Source organism: Bubalus bubalis, chromosome 11, assembly GCF_019923935.1.
Source record: "Bubalus bubalis isolate 160015118507 breed Murrah chromosome 11, NDDB_SH_1, whole genome shotgun sequence".
Lineage (NCBI taxonomy): Eukaryota > Metazoa > Chordata > Mammalia > Artiodactyla > Bovidae > Bubalus > Bubalus bubalis.
The window spans coordinates 97,053,928-97,076,508 of NC_059167.1; the positions used below are offsets into that span (position 1 = coordinate 97,053,928).

At 42.5% G+C, this 22,581-nt stretch overlaps 1 protein-coding gene across 4 annotated transcripts in view; it reads left to right on the forward strand.

Annotated features, from left to right (window-relative positions):
* SFXN1 (sideroflexin 1) overlaps window positions 1–22,581 on the forward strand; it is a 51,096-nt gene that overhangs the window by 5,685 nt on the left and 22,830 nt on the right. For all 4 annotated transcript variants that reach the window (XM_044925481.2, XM_044925482.2, XM_025296395.3 and 1 more), the window contains exon 2: window positions 11,695–11,867. In XM_044925481.2, coding sequence (XP_044781416.2) covers window positions 11,704–11,867 — 164 coding nt within the window. In that variant the 5' untranslated portion in view covers window positions 11,695–11,703. The remainder of the gene's footprint in view (window positions 1–11,694; window positions 11,868–22,581) is intronic.

Consider the following 22,581-nt stretch of genomic DNA (forward strand, 5'->3'; position numbering starts at 1 on the left):
CCTGTCAATGCAGATGGTGTAAGAGACCTGGGTCTGATCCTTGGGTGGGGAAGATCCCCTGGCAGAGGGCATGGCAACCCACTCCAGTGTTCTTGCCCGGAGAATCCCAGGGACGGAGGGACCTGGTGGACTGCAGTCCGTGGGTGGCACGGAGTCCGCCATGACTGAAGTGACTCGGCATGCACACACAGCTTCACCCTCATCCTCGTGGTGCCCAGTGCCGTCACAAGGCTGTCCAGAGAAATGCCTCCCTGTCTCCTCGGAGTAAATTCCTGCTCGAGAAGCACTGGCTCTAGTGTTCTCACCGTCCATTGTCAGGAAGCACTGTGAGAGCCACATCAGCAGCTGTGCTCAAAACGCTCTGGAAAAGTGTCTGATCTTTGACCAAAGTCAGCCTCGACGGGGAGAGAGGGAGGAAAGTTCAGGGACTGTAAGCAGGGGTATGGCTGTACTTTTCATGCATAAACCAGATTTTATGCTTAAAGCACACCATCAACCATAAACCTACCCCTACCACTGGGGCCTTCGCTTCCTATCCATGATGGTGCCCTGGGGAGGCAGCCCCACTGCCCAGCCCACAAGCTGGCACCAGGTGTGCGGGCCGGATGACCCCTAAGCGCAGACCCTGGCAGTCAGTGGGTGCCCACGATGCTGCAGGACCAGGTGTCCAGGCCTGCCAAGCTTCAGCAACGAGGCGGGTGGAAAACTGCTGTGCCCAGGGACCCCGCACAGCAGTCAAGGCCATGGGGTGCTTTGCCCCCCAACGCAGCTCCTGAGGCAGGAGCCCCCACCTTGGCCCCCTGCACTTCGGGCAGAGGCTCAGAGCTTCTCCTGGGTCTACAGCTGGGGAGACAAGTGAGCCAGGGCAGTGGCGCCTTGTCCACTGTCCCACAGTTTTAGTATAAAATAAGAAATAAATTACGTTTGTTTTGTTTTCAAACTGGACTCTTATTTATAGCAACGGGTTATTTTATTTAGTTGAGCTATTCCAAATCCTGAAAGATGATGCTGTGAAAGTGCTGCACTCAATATGCCAGCAAATTTGGAAAACTCAGCAGTGGCCACAGGACTGGAAAAGGTCAGTTTTCATTCCAAACCCAAAGAAAGGCAATGCCAAAGAATGCTCAAACTACCGCACAGTTGCACTCATCTCACACGCTAGTAAAATAATGCTTAAAATTCTCCAAGCCAGGCTTCACCAATATGTGAATCGTGAACTCCCTGATGTTCAAGCTGGTTTTAGAAGAGGCAGAGGAACCAGAGATCAAATTGCCAACATTCGCTGGATCATGGAAAAAGTAAGAGAGTTTCAGAAAAACATCTATTTCTGCTTTATTGCCTATGCCAAAGCCTTTGACTGTGTGGATCACAATAAACTGTAGAAAATTCTGAAAGAGATGGGAATACCAGACCACCTGACCTGGCTCTTGAGAAATCTGTATGCAGATCAGGAAGCAACAGTTAGAACTGGACATGGAACAACAGACTGGTTCCAAATAGGAAAAGGAGTACGTCAAGGCTGAATATTGTCACCCTGCTTATTTAACTTCTATGCAGAGTACATCATGAGAAATGCTGGACTGGAAGAAACACAAGCTGGAATCAAGATTGTCAGGAGAAATCTCAATAACCTCAGATATGCAGATGACACCACCCTTATGGCAGAAAGTGAAGAGGAACTAAAAAGCTTCTTGATGAAAGTGAAAGTGGAGAGTGAAAAAGTTGGCTTAAGCCTCAACATTCAGAAAACAAAGATCATGGCATCCGGTCCCATCACTTCATGGGAAATAGATGGGGAAACAGTGGAAACAGTGTCAGACTTTATTTTTTTGGGCTCCAAAATCACTGCAGATGGTGACTGCAGCCATGAAATTAAAAGATGCTTACTCCTTGGAAGGAAAGTTATGACCAACCTAGATAGCATATTGAAAAGCAGAGACATTACTTTGCCAACAAAGGTTCATCTAGTTAAGGCTATGGTTTTTCCTGTGGTCATGTATGGATGTGAGAGTTGGACTGTGAAGAAGACTGAGCGCTGAAGAATTGATGCTTTTGAACTGTGATGTTGGAGAAGACTCTTGAGAGTCCCTTGGACTGCAAGGAGATCCAACCAGTCCATTCTGAAGGAGATCAGCCCTGGGATTTCTTTGGAAGGAACGATGCTAAAGCTGAAACTCCAGTACTTTGGCCACCTCATGCGAAGAGTTGACTCATTGGAAAAGACTCTGAAGCTGGGAGGGATTGGGGGCAGGAGGAGAAGGGGACGACAGAGGATGAGATGGCTGGATGGCATCACTGACTCGATGGACGTGAGTCTGGGTGAACTCCGGGAGTTGGTGATAGACAGGGAGGCCTGGCGTGCTGTGATTCATGGGGTCGCAAAGAGTCGGACACGACTGAGCGACTGATCTGATCTGATCTGATTTTATTTAGAGTGGGAAAAAAGTATAAACTGTTCCTGCACTTGAAGGTTGATGCAAGAAAATGCTTGTCCAATTAGATCGTGGGAGTCGTAGTTAATAATTAAAATTTTATCTGATTTGAGATCAGCTTTCTTTGTAAGAATGTTCATATGGCATTTCTGATTCACCTTTATGGTTTTGAAATGGTGGGGGCAGGGACAAGCTCTCAAGTTTAGTCGGTATGTCTTACACCAGTACAGAGTTGTATGAAAATCCTTTTTAAATAGTTTTATTTATTTGTTGTTACTGAAGTTTAGTTGATATAAAGTGCTGTGTTAGTTTCAGGTGTACAGCAAAACTATTCAAGTATGTATATATATATACACACACATATACATATATATACACAATAGATCCTTGTCGTATGCCTGTTTTATATGCGTGTGTGTGTGTGCTCAGATGCTTCAGTCATGTCCACCTCTTTGTGACACTGTGGACTGAGGCCTGCCAGGCTCCTCTGCCCATGGGATTCTCCAGGCAAGAATACTGGAGTGGGTTGTCATGCCCTCCTCCAGGAGATCTTCCCAACCCAGGGATCGAACCCGAGTGTCCTGCATCTCCTGCATTGCAGGCAGATTCTTTACTGCTGAGCCACTGGATGTATTTTATATCATGTGTAGATATTACTCACAAATCCCTAATTTATCCTTCCCCCGACCCCCACCTTTCCCCTTTAGTGACCATAAGTTTTTTCCTAAATGAACTTATTTACAAAATCACATCCTTTTAAGTAGTAAAAAGAGTGCAGTGTTATAGCCTAATGCTTCTTAGCATATTGCTACAAATGTAGTACCTTAACACAACTAAATCTTACCCTAAAACAACCATATATTAGCTTATCTTTCTGGAGGTCAGAAGGCTAGACTGGTTCTGTGTTGCCTCTGGAGGCTCCAAGGGAGACTCTCTGTCCCTGCTCTTGGTAGCTTCCAGAGGCCGTGCCCCTCGCTGGGCTCCTGACCCTGCCTCACACCAAGCTCTGTTTGTCCCTTGTCACATCTGCTTCTCTGACTCTACTTTCCTACCTTCCTCTTTCTCTCACAAGGACCCTTGTTGTGATCAGGCCCACCTGAATCATCCAAGGGAGTTTCCTAGTCTTAAGAGCTTTGACTTAATTATACCAGCAAAGTCCCTTCGCCACATAAGGTCACACAGTCAGAGTCTGGAGGTTGGGGACGGGCATCTCTGGGGGGCCATGGTTCTGCCTGCCACAGTCTGTACAGAGTGGGTGGCATGAGCTTTCAGCATTGGGCTTTTGGCAGGCTAGGCCTGGCGTCTGATGATAAGCCTGCTTCCTCCCTTGCTGGATAGCTACGAGCAACTTCTGAGAATCTTACTCTCCTCCTCTGCGAGTTATGCATAATATGCCTAAAGCACAGTGTTGTGGACACTGACATAGAATATTCTTCCACTGGTACACAGTAGGGGCTTGAACTCTCAGGCAAGTGCACAGCCCTGTTCCTTGTATGCAATAGACACTCCAAAACTGTTGGAGTTCCTTTCCCTATCCGTCTCTTTTTCCTTTGCCTGTTAAAGAAGAGACTTTGTATACACTACTATATATAAAATAAACAACAAGATCTTACTATACAGCACAGGGAACTGTATTCAATATCTTATAAGAATCTATATGGGAAAGAATCTGAAAAAGAATATACATACAGATACATACATATATTGATACATATCTGAGTCACTTTGCTGTACATCAGAAACTAATTCAGCGTTGTAAATCAACTATACTTCAACTTTAAAAAAAGAGACTTTCTGAGGCCTCCACAGCAGTCTTCTCCTGTATACTGTGGGCACCATAGGGTTAGCGTAGCTTGGAGCTTCATGGTATGAGTAGACCTGTTTTTATTTAAGGGGAAAAAGAAGGGCCTTAAAGACAGCCATTCTGTGCAGACATTAACTGCTGTGATTTGAGGGCGGGGGATAGCTGAAGGAGTAATAGAGAAGAGAGAATGAACTGGCCGACCAGCACCTGAGAGTCCCGTCCAGCTTTGGGCCTCTGCCCACTTCCTTCTGCTGCCAGCACCAGGGGCACACCCTGGGCAGTTATTTCCCACTCTGTGCCTCTGTTTCCTGTATGATGGGCACATTGAGGGCATCATTTTTAAGATCCTCTCTAGCTCTTATCCAATTAGAACATTTTTTATGAAGTACCGTGTTATAAAACCAGATCATGTTTTCAGTAATGTGACCTTAAGTTTGCCCCATATTTAACAAATCAGAGGTTGATTTGTCGTTAACAATGAGAATTCTCTTAAAGCTATATTAACTTTTTGTTGTTGTTGCTGTTATATATATTAAGTGTAGAGGGGAAATAGTGACAGTGAGAATTAGACTTTACAGGGAAGAAGGATGACTTGGTACACAATTTTATAAGACATCAGTGTCAGATACCCATGGCGGAGCACGGCAGCCCGCTCAGGGCTGTGAGAAAACAGCTCCCAGCCTCATGCAGAGGCGCAGCCTGGTGCCTGGAGAGCCGGAGGCCCAGGCCCAGAGCGCCTGCAGAAGCACCTGCCGGGCCTTGTGCTAGACCTCCTGGGTCCGAGTCTCCAGAAGGCTGACAGTGTTTGTCTTTTTCAGAAGCTCTTCAGGTGATGTCTGTTCTGCTGGTTAGGAGCCATGAACAGGAGTACAGTACAGTACAGTACAGGAGTCTGTACTGGTGGCTTTGCAGGAATAATAGGGCCCCAGGGCAGGGCCGTTAATGTGCTGTTTCCACTCCCTGCTTGCCACCACCATTGCTTATCCTTTTTAGAATTTGTCAAGATAACCAGCTTGCAGTGTTCTCACTCCCCTGATGACCCTTTCGGACTTGTCTCCACCTCCTCACTGGCCCAAGGTAGAGACAGCCAGGGGCATCTTCCTTTTGGGCAGCGGGACAACTGGTAGACTCACTTCCCCTGTCCTCCAGGACAGTGCACTGCTGAGCTCCTACCCACTGTCACCCTGTCGCAGCCTCTTTTGCTGTGACTTAGTCTTTCCCGACCTCTTAACATCTGAGGCCTTGGGTTCCTTCTCTTTTTACATTCACGTCCCTGTTGATCTCCCATTGCATGAGTTTCCGTAGTCTCTGTGCTTATAGCTCCCAGATGAGTATCTGTAGACAAAACCTCTCCTCTGAACTCCAGACTCTCATTTTCAACTGTCTCCTGGACATCTCCACTTAGAAGGCCCCTAAGCATTACAAACTTCATTCGTCCAAAGCTGAACTTGCTGTTTTCTCCCTAACATCTGCTCCTCTTCCATCCAGATTACCTTAGGAGTCATGCCTTTTTATTCTGTCCCACCCCCTGTCCAAGTTATCAGGAAATCCCGTTGGCTCCATCAACAGCATACCCAGAACATCAGCGCTTCTTGACAGCTCCCTGCTGCCACCTGTTCCACCATCAGCCCTCCTCTGGATGCCTGCAGGAGCCTCACAGTGACTCTTCCTACGTCTGTTCTTATCACCCCACTGCATTCTCCACATAGCAGCTAGAGAGGTCCTTTTAAATTATAAGTCAGATCATTTAGTCCTCTGTCTGGAACCCACCAGTGACTCCCGTTTCCCTCAGGGTAAAATGCAGAGGCCTCACAGTGGCCACAAGGCACCAAACAATCCTATTCCAACTTAACCCCCTCCCCATGCCTCTCAGACCCCTCATCTCCTGTCTCCCTCTTCCTCTCTCCAGCCCAGCTGCACACCTTCTTGCTGTTCTCGGAAGACATCCGCCTCAGGGTCTTTGCCGTGTCTGTTCCTACTCCCTGGAATGCCGTTCCCCCAGTGCCCGCATGCTTCAGTTCATCTCTTCCCTCCCATCTTACTCCACTGTTATTTTCTCAGTGAGGCCTGCCCTGACCTCCCTGGTTCAAAACACACTCCTCATGATGGTTCCTATTCTGATTTTTCCCCAAACCACCTATTACCTTCTTATATATTTGACACTTGGTTTACCTTTGTGTTTTTATTGTCTGGCTCCCCTTCTATTCCCACCATCCCACGTCAGCTCCAACAAGGCAGGAATTTTTGTCTTTGTTCACTAATTTATCCCAAGAATCTGTCACATGGTGGATGCCCAGTCAGTGAATACTAAAGGTAGCAGAATTTTCTAGACTTTAAAAAAAGAAGAAACCTGTAAGTCTGGTCTTGGCAAGAATTTCTTCTGTATTTAATCTGTGACCTACTGCAGTGTAGAGTATAGGAACTATACCTTATAATGGTCCATTCAGAAATAGGAGTGAGTTTGACCAGATTATCTGGTTTAATTATTACAGCATAGAAAGTATAACTGTAGAAACAAACTGTGACCTGTATGCATAAGTAGAAATTCAATTATGATCCTGAGGCAAAGCCAGTGTGAACTGTGTGTTATAGATCCATACTGGAAAAAGCACAGAAATTGGAAGTGCTGAGAAACTTCTATAAAACCATGTTAGAGTTCTATTATGTTAATATCTGCTGATCAATAATAAAATTGGGACTTTTTTGTGTCCAACCTTTTTCAAAATTTATTTTTAATCTAGTTTACGAAAGCATTGGCTCATGACAGGGGATTGGAAATGGGAACAAACCAAGCAGGACTTTCATCACACAATTTAAGACACACCGATCAGACGGGCTCAGGCTCCCTCAGGGAGCTGGAGTGAAAAACAGCGTGAGACCTTCTGTACCTTTATGAGTTATCGCAGAGATCTTCATTTTATTGTCTCCTACAGTGATTTTCGCTAAGAGTCGGACACAACTGAGCTACTTCACTTTCACTTTTCACTTTCATGCATTGGAGAAGGAAATGGCAACCCACTCCAGTGTTCATGCCTGGAGAATCCCAGGGACGGGAGAGCCTGGTGGGCTGCCGTCTATGGGGTCGCACAGAGTCGGACACCACTGAAGTGACTTACCTTACCTTACAGTGATTTTCAACTTTTTGCTTTTTTGCTTTTCTTCCCCCCAAGCAGTAGAACCCTCTCTTTAAAAGATCGTTGCCATAAAACACAGCTGTAGAAGGCAGATGAAAGCAGACCTACTGTGGTTGAGTATGAATCCCCTCCACTCCCCTCAGTTCCGTTCAGTCGCTCAGTTGTGTCCGACTCTTTGCAACCCCATGGATTGCAGCATGCCAGGCCTCCCTGTCCATCACCAACTCCTGGAGTTCACCCAAACCCATGTCCATTGAGTCGGTGATGCCATCCAACCATCTCATCCCCTGTGGTCCCCTTCTCCTCCTGCCCTCAGTCTTTCCCAGCATCAGGGTCTTTTCCAATGAGTCAGTTCTTCCCATCAGGTGGCCAAAGTATTGGAGTTGCAGCTTCAACATCAGTCCCTCCAATGCGTATTCAGGACTGATTTCCTTTAGGATGGACTGGTTGGATCTCCTTGCAGTCCAAGGGATGCTCAAGAGTCTTCTCCAACACCACAGTTTAAAAGCATCAATTCTTTGGTGCTCATCCTTCTTTATAGTCCAACTCTCACATATACATGACTACTGGAAAAACCATAGCTTTGACTAGACAGACCTTTGTTAGCAACGTAATGTCTCTGCTTTTTAATCTGATGTCTCAGTTGATTATAGCTTTTCTTCCAAGGATCAAGTGTCTTTTAATTTCATGGCTGTAATCACCATCTTCAGTAATTTGGGAGCCCAAGAAAATAAAGCCTGGCAGTGTTTCCATTGTTTCCCCAACTATTTGCCATGAAATGATGGGACCAGATGCCATGATCTTAGTTTTCTGAATGTTGAGTTTTAAGCCAACTTTTTCACTCTCCTCTTTCACTTTCATCAAGAAGCTCTTTAGTTCTTCTTTGCTTTCTGCCATAAGGATGGTGTCATCTGCATATCTGAGGTTATTGATATTTCTCCCAGCAATCTTGATTCCAGCTTGTGCTTCATCTAGCCCAGCATTTTGCATGACGTTCTCTGCATATAAGTTAAATAAGCAGGGTGACAATATTCAGCCTTGACATACTCCTTTCCCTGTTTGGAACCAGTCTGTTGTTCCATGTCCAGTTCTAACTGTTGCTTTTTGACCTGCATACAGATTTTCCAGGAGGCAGGTCAGGTGGTCTGGTATTTCCATCTCTTGAAGAATTTTCCACAGTTTGTTGTTATCCACACAGTCAAAGGCTTTGGCGTAGTCAACAAAGCAGAAGTAGATGTTTTTCTGGAACTCTTGCTTTTTTGATGATCTACTGGATGTTGGCAATTTGATCTCTGGTTCCTTTGCCTTTTCTAAATCCAGCTTGAACATCAGGAAGTTCACAGTTCACATACTATTGAAGCCATGCTTGGAGAATTTTGAGTATTACTTTGCTAGTGTGTGAGATGAGTGCAATTGTGCAGTAGTTTGAAAATTCTTTGGCATTGCCTTTCTTTGGGATTGGAATGAAAACTGACTTTTCCAATCCTGTGGCCACTGCTGAGTTTTCCAAACTTGCTGGCGTATTGAGTGCAGCACTCCACTCCCCTAGAGGTCACTAAAGTCCCTCAGCAGAGCCCTAAGTCCCTGCACGCAAGTCTGATACCTATTTTCCTGGGCATGAATTAGAGTTTCTGCTTTACTTTTTATATGTTTTATAGATAATATATCTTATATAGTCTCATTTGAAATTTAGACATTTGTTCATACAGTGACCCAGCTCTTTGAAATGTTTCCTCGTATCTCCGGACTTAACATGCATGACTTAAAGGTACCCTAATTTGAAATTTAGACACTTCTTTTATTGTAGCAGAACTGGCTCAAAACTAGTAGGGACAAACCTTAGTTAAATAAAGTCACGTGTATTTCAGTGAGAGAAATAACAGTGGAGGAACTGGGGCTGTCTCAACAACAAAGGAAGAGATAGGTCTTTGAGAGCATCTTGGAGAATGGTGGAATTTAGGGAAGTTTAATGAAGAAATATTATGATTGACTCAGAGCAGGGCTTGGAGAAGGCCATGGCACCCCACTCCAGTACTCTTGCCTGGAGAATCCTATGGACGGAGGAGCCTGGTGGGCTGCAGTCCATGGGGTCGCTGAGTTGGACATGACTGAGCGACTTCACTTTCACTTTTCACTTTCATGCACTGGAGAAGGAAATGGCAATCCACTCCAGTATTCTTGCCTGGAGAATCCCTGGGACGGGGGAGCCTGGTGGGCTGCCGTCTATGGGGTCGCACAGAGTCGGACACGACTAAAGAGACTTAGCAGCAGCAGCAGAGCAGGGCTGGCTGTGAAGCTCTGAACTATGAAGTAGCCCCTTGACCTTGTTTCTATGGAAACAGCAAAGTTAAGAAAGACTTGGAATATTGTTTCCAGAAACTCCTTAATCTGAAACTCTCCTCCTGGGCTGGAAATCCAGGCTCCTTTTCTGTGTCAAAAGTGGGATATTTCATTCTTCCAAGTTTTATTTCAAACAACAAAGTTTCTGACAGTCTGTGATTATGGAGAACAAGGTTTCTTATCCACAAGTGAGATAAGAAAGTGGGGTCACCCAAAAAATGGGGTCATTATGACACCTTTTAGCTGCATTATGAGTTTCAGAGAAATATGAAAGGAAGTGTTAGTCGCTCAGTCATGTCTGACTCCTTGCAACCCCATGGACTGTAGCCCACCAGGCTCCTCTGTTCATGAAATTCCAGGCAAGAATACTAGAGTGGGTTGACATTCCCTTCTCCAGGGGACCTTCCCAACCCAGGGATCAAACCTGAGTCTCCCACATTGCAGGCAGATTCTTTACTGTCTGAGCCACCAGGGAAGCCCCTGGGAGAAATATGGTTTCCCGTTAACGTCACAGCTGGCTTTAGCTTTGTCATCTCAGCCTGTTTTAAGAATAATAGGGCTAATTTTTTACTTTCTCACTCTCACTGACCCGCTATTTCACATACACTACATTCCTCACATCTGCGGGCCTAACATGCTTGATTTTGATCCAGTGGGCCATGATACATGTTAATTTGAGATTCTAATAAAGTTTAAATGGCAGGCACTGACATCTTAAAACACCTACAATCTAGTGAAGCACTGAAAAATAACTTAATGAAAAAATGACCTGGAAAAGAAAGCTACTAGAAGAACCAATATTAGAAATGTAAGAGGAGGAAACCAGTATGAGAAAGCAGTGGTTTGAAGCCATAATAGTGATCAAATCCTTCGACCTTCTAATATCGTACAGAGAGATATAGTTTAAGGAAGTCACTAGCTACGAGGGGAAAAAATTAGTAGACAGTGATACAGCGTTACTTTTCATAGTGAAAAACTGAAAATAACATAAACTTCGAAGGTGTTGCTAAATACCCCAAATGAATATTTAGTGCCATACGGGGTGCGTATGAAATAAGTGCAAGAAATAGTCAGGGTATTAAAATACCAAGTATGAAATCAACTTTGTTATTTGTTTTAATTAGATGATAACATGTATAGAAAATATCTGCAAGGAAATATACAAAGAGAGCAACAATAGTTATTTCAGAATGGCTAAATTATAGTAGATTTTGTTTCTTTATTCTTTATTTTCTAACATAAGCTTATATTATTCAAAATAGTACAATAAGCATGTATTACAACAATGCAGAGCAGTTCTAACAATAAACATATATTACTCAGAGAAAGAAATTAGTTACTTTAGAAAAAAGTAAGGGTTCTTAGCCAGAAAATAAGTACTTTATGAGAAAAATTATATGCTCCCATGTTATGACTATTCATGGGGTTGGCAAAATGTTTTCCCCACTATGACCCTGTTAGATTGAAGAGCATACTTTTTCATTTTTGATTGGTGGTTTTTACGCTGAATAAGGCTGAATGAATCTGAATCTTTTTTTAATCGTAGAATTTTTAGCATTGACCCTTTTTTTGCAGTAGTCACTTCTACTTGTAGGAATAACAGATTTAGTAAACCAGAATGCAGCAGTAGTTTGACAGTTCTTTCACCCAGAAAAATTTCAAGCTTCGGTTGATTACTGTTGATGTTATTTCTAACTTTTCATATTTTAATTTTTTTCTAAAGGATAGGTTTTCAAAAGTAAGGGATGATGAAATACTATGTCCTTTTAAAAACAACTGGGTGGGAAGTTATTGAAATTTGTTTAGGATCAACTGAGATTTGCAAACAAATTTAGCTTTGGACTTAAATTGTCTCTCTGCCATTTATTACAAAGTTATTTTCACAAACTGAAATGTCGGTAACTCTTTAGTGTCATTACAAAGTTTCCAAATGTATGGTAACATTATAAATCTTAAATCATCTTGTCTTTCTGATCCTCTCCAGTCTAGGAAGATGTCTGGAGAACTTCCACCAAACGTTAACATCAGGGAACCTCGATGGGATCAAAGTACTTTCACTGGACGAGCCAAACATTTCTTCACTGTAACTGATCCCAGGAACATTCTGTTAACCAATGACCAACTGGAGGCGGCGAGGAAGGTAGTCCATGATTACAGGTAACACTAGCGGTATGCTTTTTGACTTAATGTGTTAATAGATCGTCCTGGTGGCCTCTTGTCTTAAACCTTCCCTTAGTGAGTTTTCAACATGTTTTTGCAATTGAATCCTTTTTATCAAAAGAAAAAAAATTTGAGAAATAATAAGACAGATTTTGTGCCCCATTGCTGACCTTTAACAGAAATATCCAAGGTTCATAATAACCTGAATATAAGACAACCATCCTCCAACTCATAAGTGCCAATCTGTGAGGTGCCCTGCCTCCCACTCTGTGATACAGCTACCCCTGCATCCACATCCTTCTGTCTCCAGGTGGAGACCGCCTCTTACAGAACCAAGTTGTCAGGAATTAGGGTACATTGGTCGCTTCTTCTTAGATAAAGCCTCAACGAATAAACCCCACATATAGCAGCTCAGATGGGAAGGATGCTGGTGGCATGGTTTGTAGGTTTGGGATGGATTTCGTCAGTTCAAAGAGCCAGGCATGAGGTAGAGAAGAGGCATGAGCTCTAGGGCAATAGTCACAACTTTCATTTATTTTTAAAATTTTTAATGCAATTTTTAAAGGCTGTACTCAATTTACAGTTGTTAACAAAATAACTGTATGCTATGTTTCGAAATACATCCTTGAACCTGTCTTACACCCAGTGGTTTATACCTCCCAGTCTGCCACCCATATATTGCCCCCCCCGCAAATTATAACCACTAGTTTGTTCTCTGTATCTCTGTGTCTGATTCTTTTTTTGTTATATTCACCAGTTTGTTGTATTTTTTAGATTCCATATATAAGTGATAATATACAGTATTCATTTTTCTCTGCCTGCCATATTTCACTTAGTTAGCATTCAGTTCAGTTCAGTTCAGTCGCTCAGTCGTGTCCGACTCTTTGCGACCCCCAGCACGCCAGGCCTCCCTGTCTATCACCAACTCCCGGAGTTCACCCAGACTCATGTCCATTGAGTCAGTGATGCCATCCAGCCATCTCATCCTCTGTCGTCCCCTTCTCTTCCTGCCCCCAATCCCTCCCAGCATCAGAGTCGTTTCCAATGAGTCAACTCTTCACATGAGGTGGCCAAAGTACTGGAGTTTCAGCTTTAGCATCGTTCCTTCCAAAGAAATCCCAGGGCTGATCTCCTTTAGAATGGACTGGTTGGATCTCCTTGCAGTCCAAGGGACTCTCAAGAGTCTTCTCCAACACCACAGTTCAAAAGCATCAATTCTTCAGCGCTCAATCTTCTTCACAGTCCAACTCTCACATCCATACATGACCACAGGAAAAACCACAGCCTTGACTAGACGAACCTTTGTTGGCAAAGTAATGTCTCTGCTTTTCAATATGCTATCTAGGTTGGTCATAACTTTCCTTCCAAGGAGTAAGCATCTTTTAATTTCATGGCTGCAGTCACCATCTGCAGTGATTTTGGAGCCCAAAAAAATAAAGTCTGACACTGTTTCCACTGTTTCCCCATCTATTTCCCATGAAGTGATGGGACCGGATGCCATGATCTTCATTTTCTGAATGTTGAGCTTTAAGCCAACTTTTTCACTCTCCACTTTCACTTTCATCAAGAGGCTTTTTAGTTCCTCTTCACTTTCTGCCATAAGGGTGGTGTCATCTGCATATCTGAGGTTATTGAGATTTCTCCCGGCAATCTTGATTCCAGCTTGTGTTTCTTCCAGTCCAGCATTTCTCATGATGTACTGTGCATAGAAGTTAAATAAGCAGGGTGATAATATACAGCCTTGACGTACTCCTTTTCCTATTTGGAACCAGTCTGTTGTTCCATGTCCAGTTCTAACTGTTGCTTCCTGACCTGCATACAGGTTTCTCAAGAGGCAGGTCAGGTGGTCTGGTATTCCCATCTCTTTCAGAATTGTCCACATTTTATTGTGATCCACAGAGTCAAAGGCTTTGGCATAGGCAATAAAGCAGAAATAGATGTTTTTCTAGAACTCTCTTGCTTTTTCCATGATCCAGCAGATGTTGGCAGTTTGATCTCTGGTTCCTCTGCCTTTTCTAAAACCAGCTTGAACATCAGGAAGTTCACGGTTCACACATTACTGAAGCCTGGCTTGGAGAATTTTGAGCATTACTTCACTAGCATGTGAGATGAGTGCAATTGTGCGGTAGTTTGAGCATTCTTTGGCATTGCCTTTCTTTGGGATTGGAATGAAAACTGACCTTTTCCAGTCCTGTGGCCACTGCTGAGTCTTCCAAATTTGCTGGCATATTGAGTGCAGCACTTTCACAGCATCATCTTTCAGGATTTGAAATAGCTCAACTGGAATTCCATCACCTCCACTAGCTTTGTTCGTAGTGATGCTTTCTAAGGCCCACTTGGCTTCACATTCCAGGATGTCTGGCTCTAGGTGAGTGATCACACCATCGTGATTATCTGGATTGTGAAGCTCTTTTTTGTACAGTTCTTCAGTGTATTCTTGCCACCTCTTCTTAATATCTTCTGCTTCTGTTAGGTCCATACCATCTCTGTCCTTTATCGAGCCCATCTTTGCATGAAATGTTCCTTTGGTATCTCTGATTTTCTTGAAGAGATCTCTAGTCATTCCCATTCTGTTGTTTTCCTCTACTTCTTTGCATCGATCGCTGAGGAAGGTTTTCTTATCTCTCCTTGCTATTCTTTGGAACTCTGCATTCAGATGCTTATGTCTTTCCTTTTCCCCTTTGCATTTTGCTTCTCTTCTTTTCACAGCTATTTGTAAGGCCTCCCCAGGCAGCCATTTTGCTTTTTTGCATTTCTTTTCTATGGGGATGGTCTTGATCCCTGTCTTCTGTACAATGTCACGAACCTCATTCCATAGTTCATCAGGCACTCTATCTATCAGATCTAGGCCCTTAAATCTATTTCTCACTTCCACTGTATAATCATAAGGGATTTGATTTAGGTCATACCTGAATGGTCTAGTGGTTTTCCCTCCTTTTTCAATTTCAGTCTGAATTTGGCAATAAGGAGTTCATGATCTGAGCCACAGTCAGCTCCTGGTCTTGTTTTTGTTGACTGTATAGAGCTTCTCCATCTTTGGCTGCAAAAAATATAATCAGTCTGATTTTGGTGTTGACCATCTGGTGATGTCCATGTGTAGAGTCTTCTGTGTTGTTGGAAGAGGGTGTTTGCTATGACCAGTGCATTTTCTTGGCAAAACTCTATTAGCCTTTGCCCTGCTTCATTCCATATTCCAAGGCCAAATTTGCCTGTTACTCCAGGTGTTTCTTGACTTCCTAGTTTTGCATTCCAGTCCCCAATAATGATAAGGACATCTTTTTTGGAGGTTAGGTCTAAAAGGTCTTGTAAGTCTTCATAGAACCGTTCAACTTCAGCTTCTTCAGTGTTATTGGTTGGGGCATAGACTTGGATTACTGTGATATTGAATGGTTTGCCTTGGAAACGAACAGAGATCATTCTGTCGTTTTTGAGATTGCATCCAAGTACTGCATTTCGGACTCTTTTGTTGACCATGATGGCTACTCCATTTCTTCTGAGGGATTCCTGCTCGCAGTAGTAGATATAAGGGTCATCTGAGTTAAATTCACCCATTCCAGTCCATTTTAGTTGGCTGATTCCTAGAATGTTGATGTTCACTCTTGCCATCTCCTGTTTGACCCCTTCCAATTTGCCTTGATTCATGGACCTGACATTCCAGGTTCCTATGCAATATTGCTCTTTACAGCATCGGACTTGCCTCTATCACCAGTCACATCCATAGCTGGGTATTGTTTTTGCTTTGGCTCCATCCCTTCATTCTTTCTGGAGTTATTTCTCCACTGATCTCCAGTAGCATATTGGGCACCTACTGACCTGGGGAGTTCCTCTTTCGGTATCCTATCATTTTGCCTTTTCATACTGTTCATGGGGTTCTCAAGGCAAGAATACTGAAGTGGTTTGCCATTCCCTTCTCCAGTGGACTAAGGCTGTGTCATAATGCCCTCCAATTCCATCCATGTTCCTGCAAATGGCAAAATTTCATTCTTTTTTATGATGAGTAGCAGTCTATATATATATATACACACACACACATATATATATATATATCAATCAATTCAGCTCAGTTCAGCCGCTCAGTCGTGTCCAACTCTTTGCAACCCCATGAATCACAGCACGCCAGGCCTCCCTGTCCATCACCAACTCCCAGAGTTTACTCAAACTCATGTTCGTCGAGTCAGTGATGCCATCCAGCCATCTCATCCTCTGTCGTCCCCTTCTCCTCCTGTTCCCATCCCTCCCAGTATCAGGGTCTTTTCCAATGAGTCAACTATATATATATATATATATATATATATATACACACACCACATCTTCTTTATCCACTCGTCTGTTGATGGATATGCAGCTTTCTTGATAAATGACCATGTAAGAAATATTAATCTTTAAAGCTTCGTGAACCACAAAGGGTTTCTGTCTTATTCTGCATGTTCTGTCTGTTCTTGCTAATTTCTTGGCTGTTTGCTTTTTGGTTGGTGGGTTGTTTTATAATCCTTTAAAAAACAATAGAAAAACCACTCTTAGCTAGCTTGCCATATAGGCCACAGACAGTAATTTTCTGACTCCTGCTCTCAGGGAAAGTTAGAAGCTGAGAATTGGATTAGTGTGAGCTAGAAGCCTAAACGTGCCGTAAATAATGCATGCAGGGTACATACCTGGCTGTCACGTGGGTAGTCAGGGAAGCTAAGGGCAGTCTACAAACTGTTGCCGAGCACTGAGCTGGCCAGGTTCTGGCATGTGCAGCCATGCAGAAGGAGGGCTCCCTGGGCAGAGAACATCTTGGAGCCCTGTGAGCAAGTCCTGAGAAAACAGGCAGTGGAAGAGAGCAGAAATGTTATTCTGGGAATTCTGACAAGTAAAATGTCCTGTGATTCTGGAACAAAAGCCAAGAAAAGAAGAGAGGTAGAGAGGTAAAGACAGCTAGAGGAGTTGAAACGAAGCCATAAAGGAGATTGCAAAGCCCCTAAACCTCTAAGAGCAAAAGTAAAATCTTCACTGGAGCCAGTGGTGGAGAACTCAGGATGTCAGTGGTACCGAGAAGAAGCAGACACAGAGATGCTGGGGGTGAACCTGAGCCACTCTCCAAGGGTGAGAATCCAAGGTCGGCATACTTCCTATGTGAAGGGCCAGACGTAAATATTTTCACTTTGCGAGCCCTACAGTCTTTTTCTTTTGTGTTGTTTTGCGTGTTCACCACCCTTTAAAAATGGAAAAACCATTGTTAGCTTCCCAGCCATTTAAAAATAGGACGTGATTTGTCAACTTCTGACCCAGGTAAAAAAGTGAGAGTATGCAAAGGATTGTATTTCTGGAGAATAGAGGATGGTGCATGAAGACATAATTCACTGATGCTTCTCAAGGAGAAATTAGAAAAATGCGAACAAAGCAATATTAAGTAAATAAAGAATTTTCCTCTGGTGAAATATCTAGAAATTAAACTCACTCTGTTGCAGGCAGAGACCCCTGCAAAATGGAAATTTTTTTCCTTTTCTTTTTCTACAAAGAAACTTTAAAAAATGTTATAAGCAGCCAAAACAGGAAAAAAGTTATTTAAAAAAAGAACAAATGACAGAGAAGTCAACCTTTTCATCTGTGCACTGAGCATGTGAGGACAGCAAAAATGTGCCGGGTTTCCTGGAGAAAGCATGTAACTGAGGAATGTTATACCAGAGAGTCTGTTTAGAGAGGCAACAGAAAAATATACATCAAAAATAAACTCCTAGGGACTTCCCTGGCCCTTCAGTGATTAAGAATTCATCTTCCAGTGCAAGAGGTGCCTGTTCGATCCCTGGTCTGGGAACTCATAGCCAAAAAGCCAGAAGATAAAACTGAATCAATATTGTAACAAATTTGATAAACACTTTAAAAAATGGTTCACATCAAAAAAAAGTCTTAAAAAATGTAAAAAATAGACTCTTCATCAATCCTTCTTATGAGGTCAAGAAATAAAGCAAAATTGAGTTCAAAAATAAGAAATCCGTAGTATGTAGTGATTCTGCAAACAATTCAAAATGGAATCGCCATACATCCAGCCATTCTGCTTCTGGGCACATACCCAAAAGAAGAGGCAGCAGGGTCTTAAACAGATATTTGCATCCTGGTGTTTATAATACCATTACCCACAGCAGCCAAAGCTAGAAGCAATGCAAGTGTCCACGGAAGGATGAATGAAAAAATAAAACATAGTCTATTCACACAATAGAGTACTATTTGGCCTTGAGAACAAAGGGAATCCTAACACATGCTCAGTTCAGTTCAGTCGCTCAGTCGTGTCCCACTCTTTGTGACCCCATAAACCGCAGCACGCCAGGCCTCCCTGTCCATCACCAACTCCCAGAGTTTACCCAAACTCATGTCCATTGAGTTGGTGATGCCATCCAACCATCTCATTCTCTGTCGTCCCTTCTCCTCCTGCCTTCAATCTTTCCCAGCATCAGGGTCTTTTCAAATGAGTCAGCTCTTCACATCAGGAAGCCAAAGTGTTGGAGCTTCAGCTTCAGCATCCGTCCTTCCAATGAATATTTAGGACTGATTTCCTTTAGGATTGATTGGTTGGATCTCCTTGCAGTCCCAGGGACTCTGAAGAATCTTCTCCAACAAAACAGTTCAAAAGCATCAGTTCTTCAGCTCTCAGCTTTCTTTATAGTCCAACTCTCACATCCATACATAACTACTGGAAAAACCATAGCCTTGACTAGACAGACCTTTGTTGGCAATGTAATGTCTTTGCTTTTTAATATGCTGTCTAGGTTGGTCATAACTTTTCTTCCAAGGAGCAAGTGTCTTTTAATTTCATGGCTGCAGTCACCATCTGCAGTGATTTTGGAGCCCCAAAAAATAAAGTCTGTCACTGTTTCCACTGTTTCCCCATCTATTTCCCATGAAGTGATGGGACCAGATGCCATGATCTGAGTTTTCTGAATGTTGAGTTTTAAGCCAACTTTTTCACCCTCCTCTTTCAGTTTTATCAAGAGACTCTTTAGTTCTTCTTTGCTTTCTGCCGTAAGGGTGGTGTCATCTGCATATCTGAGGTTATTGATATTTCTCCCAGCAATCTTGATTCCAGCTTGTGCTTTATCCAGCCCGGCATTTTGCATGACGTTCTCTGAATATAAGTTAAATAAGCACAAGCTGGAATCAAGATTGCTGGGAGAAATATCAATAACCTCAGATATGCAGATGACACCACCCTTATGGCAGAAAGCAAAGAAGAGCTAACGAGCCTTGATGAAAGTGAAAGAGGAGAGTGAAAGAGTTGGCTTAAAGCTCAACATTCAGAAAACAAAGATCATGGCATCTGGTCCCATCACTTCATGGCAAATGGATGGGGAAACAATGGAAATTGTGAGAGACTTTATTTTCTTGGGCTCCAAAATCACTGCAAATGGTGACTGCAGCCATGAAATTAAAAGACACTTGCTCCTTGGAAGAAAAGTTATGACCAACCTAGACAGCATATTAAAAAGCAGAGATATTACTTTGCCAACAAAGTTCTGCCTAGTCAAAGCTATGATTTTTCTAATAGTCATGTATGGATTAGTGAGAGTTGGACCATAAAGAAAGCTGAGCGGTGAAGAATTGATGCTTTTGAACTGTGGTGTTGGAGAAGACTCTTGAGAGTCACTTGGACTACAAGGAGATCCAACTAGTCAATCCTAAAGGAAATCAGTCCTGAATATTCGTTGGAAGGACTGATGTTGAAGCTGAAGCCTCAATACTTTGGCCGCCTGATCCAAATAACTAACTCATTTGAAAAGACCCTGATGCTGGGAAAGATTGAAGGCAGGAGGATGAGTTGGTTGTATGGCACCACTGACTCGATGGACATGAGTGTGAATAAGCTCAAGGAGTTGGTGATGGACAGGAAAGCCTGGCATGCTGTAGTCCATGGAATCACAAAAAGTCAGACACAATTGAGCTACTAAACTGAACTAAATAAGTCATAGCAAAAAATGATAAAGCAAGGAATGCACATTAAAATGATGTATAACATAACCACATTTATTTAAGTATGTATTCCAGTATCAAATGGCAAAATTCAGCAATGCAAAACCATAATTACTTCTGCACCAACCCAATACATACATGGCAAACCACTCCAGTACTCTTGCCTGGAAAATCCCATGGACGGAGGAGCTTGGTAGGCTGCAGTCCATGGGGTCGCTAAAAGTCAGACATGACTGAGCGACTTCCCTTTCACTTTTCACTTTCATGCATTGGAGAAGGAAATGGCAACCCACTCCAGTATTCTTGCTTGGAGAATCCCAGAGACAGAGGAGCCTGGTGGGCTGCCATCTATGGGGTCGCACAGAGTCAGACACGACTGAAGTGACTTAGCAGCAGACTTAGCAGCAATACATACAGTCCATCAGTTCCACTCCTGGGTATTCAAAAAAAGATATATGTACACCTGTGTTTATTGCAGCATTGTTTACAATAGCCAAGATAGGGAAGCAACCTAAGTACCAATCAATAGATGAATGGATAAGAAGTTGTAATAAATATAGATATGTAAAAACTATATTACTCAGCCATAAAAAAAAAAGAATGAAATCTTGTCATTTCTGAGAACACAGCTGGACTTGGGTGTGTTATGCTAAATGAAACAAGTCAGACAGAGAAAGACAAATACTGTATGATTTTACTTGTGTAGAATAAGAGAAGACGCTTCAAAACAACAATTTTTTGGAATCTAAAAAATGAAACAAACAAACATAACAAAACGAACGCAAGCTCACAGATACAGAGAACAGACAGGTGGCTGTCAGAGAGGAGGTTGTGGAGAGGAGAGAGAGAGGTGCAGGGGATTAGCTCCCAACTGGTACAAACTCCCACTTACTCAGTTGTCATCATTGTTCAGTCACTTAGTCGTTTCCAACTCTTTGTGGCCCCAAGGGCTGCAGCACGCTGGTCTTCCCTGTCCTTCACCATCTCCCAGAGCTTGCTCAAACTCATGTCCATTGAGCTGGGGAGGCCATCCACCCATCTCATCCTCTGTTGCCTCTTCCTCCTGCCCTCAATCTTTCACAGCATCAGGGTCTTTTCTAATTTCAAAAGAAATGAGTCACAGGTATGAAATGTACATTGTTGGGATATGTCAAGAATTATAATTTGAATATCTTTGTAAGGTGGCAAATGGCAGCTAGACTTATAATTTTGAAATGTATAGAAGTACTGAATTACTGTGGTGTGTACCAGGAGCTCACACAGTGTTGTAGGTCAGCTACCCTGCAAAAACAAACTCATGGAAAAAGAGCTCAGATTTGTGGTTACCAGAGGCAGGGGGTAAAGGAGAGGAAGTGGATAAAAGCAGTCAAAAGATACAAACTTCCAGTTACAAGATAAGTGCTTGCGATATGATGTACAACATGATAAATAAAATTAACACTTCTATACATTATATATGAAAATTGTTGAGAGAGTGCATTCTGAGTTCTGATCACAAGGAACAATATCTTTTTCTATTTCTTTAATTTTGTATCTGTATATATGAATGTTCGCTGAACAACTATTATGCTGATCATTTCATGATGTATGTAAGTCAAGTCATTATTTTGAACATCTTAAACTTATATAGTGCTGTATGTTAACTATATCTCAACAAAACTGGAAGAAAAAAGGGGGTATATACTGGAAAGTCTAAAGTAAAAAACGGAAACGACAAATACCACTTTATGCCTACAAGAATGGCCAAAAAGAGAATTGATCAATAAGGCAAGTGCAAGATGCTGGGCGTCGTCTTTAAAAGAAGTCCTTTGAATAACTGGAGGAATATGTGGTAGGCCTAGATATGTTACAGAGGTTTCAATTCTCTTCAGATTAATAGAGTTCTGGTCAAAATACAATTGTGATCACCTATAAAATTAACAAAATAGTAGCTAAGGCATTTTTGAAAAAGCGAAAGAGAAATGGCGTGAAGGACCACTGCTCTACGAGCCATGAAGTGGACTGTCGTACAGTGGCAGCTAACACATCATAAATCAACTATGTTCCATTAAAAAATTAATTAAAAAAATAAACCATCGATTGCAATAGTGGCTTCGCCACCACAAGATGAGGGGATTACTGTGGAACGGCCAGAAAGCAAGCCTAATGTTCATAAAAGCTCAACCGGTGGTAAAGATAACATTGAAATCTTCATATTGGAACGGAAGACCAGCCAACTGGAAACAGAAGTTAAGCAATTTCTCCTATTTGTATCTTAAGGTAAATTCCAAATCGATTAAAAACTTTAAGTGACAAAACAAACAAAAAGACTATTAAGAAAATGCAAGAAGTGTCTGTAAACATACCTATAACCCTACAATGGGTCACACCTCTCTGGGCAGAGCCTTCTTTTGTTCCTGTGCTGTGCCTGGTCGTGTCCAGCTCTTTGCAACCCCATGACCTGAATGCATAATAATAAAAATTTTCGTGACAGCAGATAACCTAACTGAACAAAATTATCCACATTGTATAAAGAGTACAACAGGCTACCTAGATAATGATGATGGTACCGCTGCTAAGGATAAGATTATCCACATTGTGTAGAGAGTACAACAGGTTACCTAGATAATGACGATGGGACCACTGCTGAGAGTAAGAAAAGGGACATACTCAAGTCAAGAAAAAGGATAAAATATTTACAGTTTTAATATTTTACATAGTTTTAATCTAAGAGAATATACTCATTTCTAAGTAATCTTGGATGTGGGAAAAGTTCTGTTTACAAGGA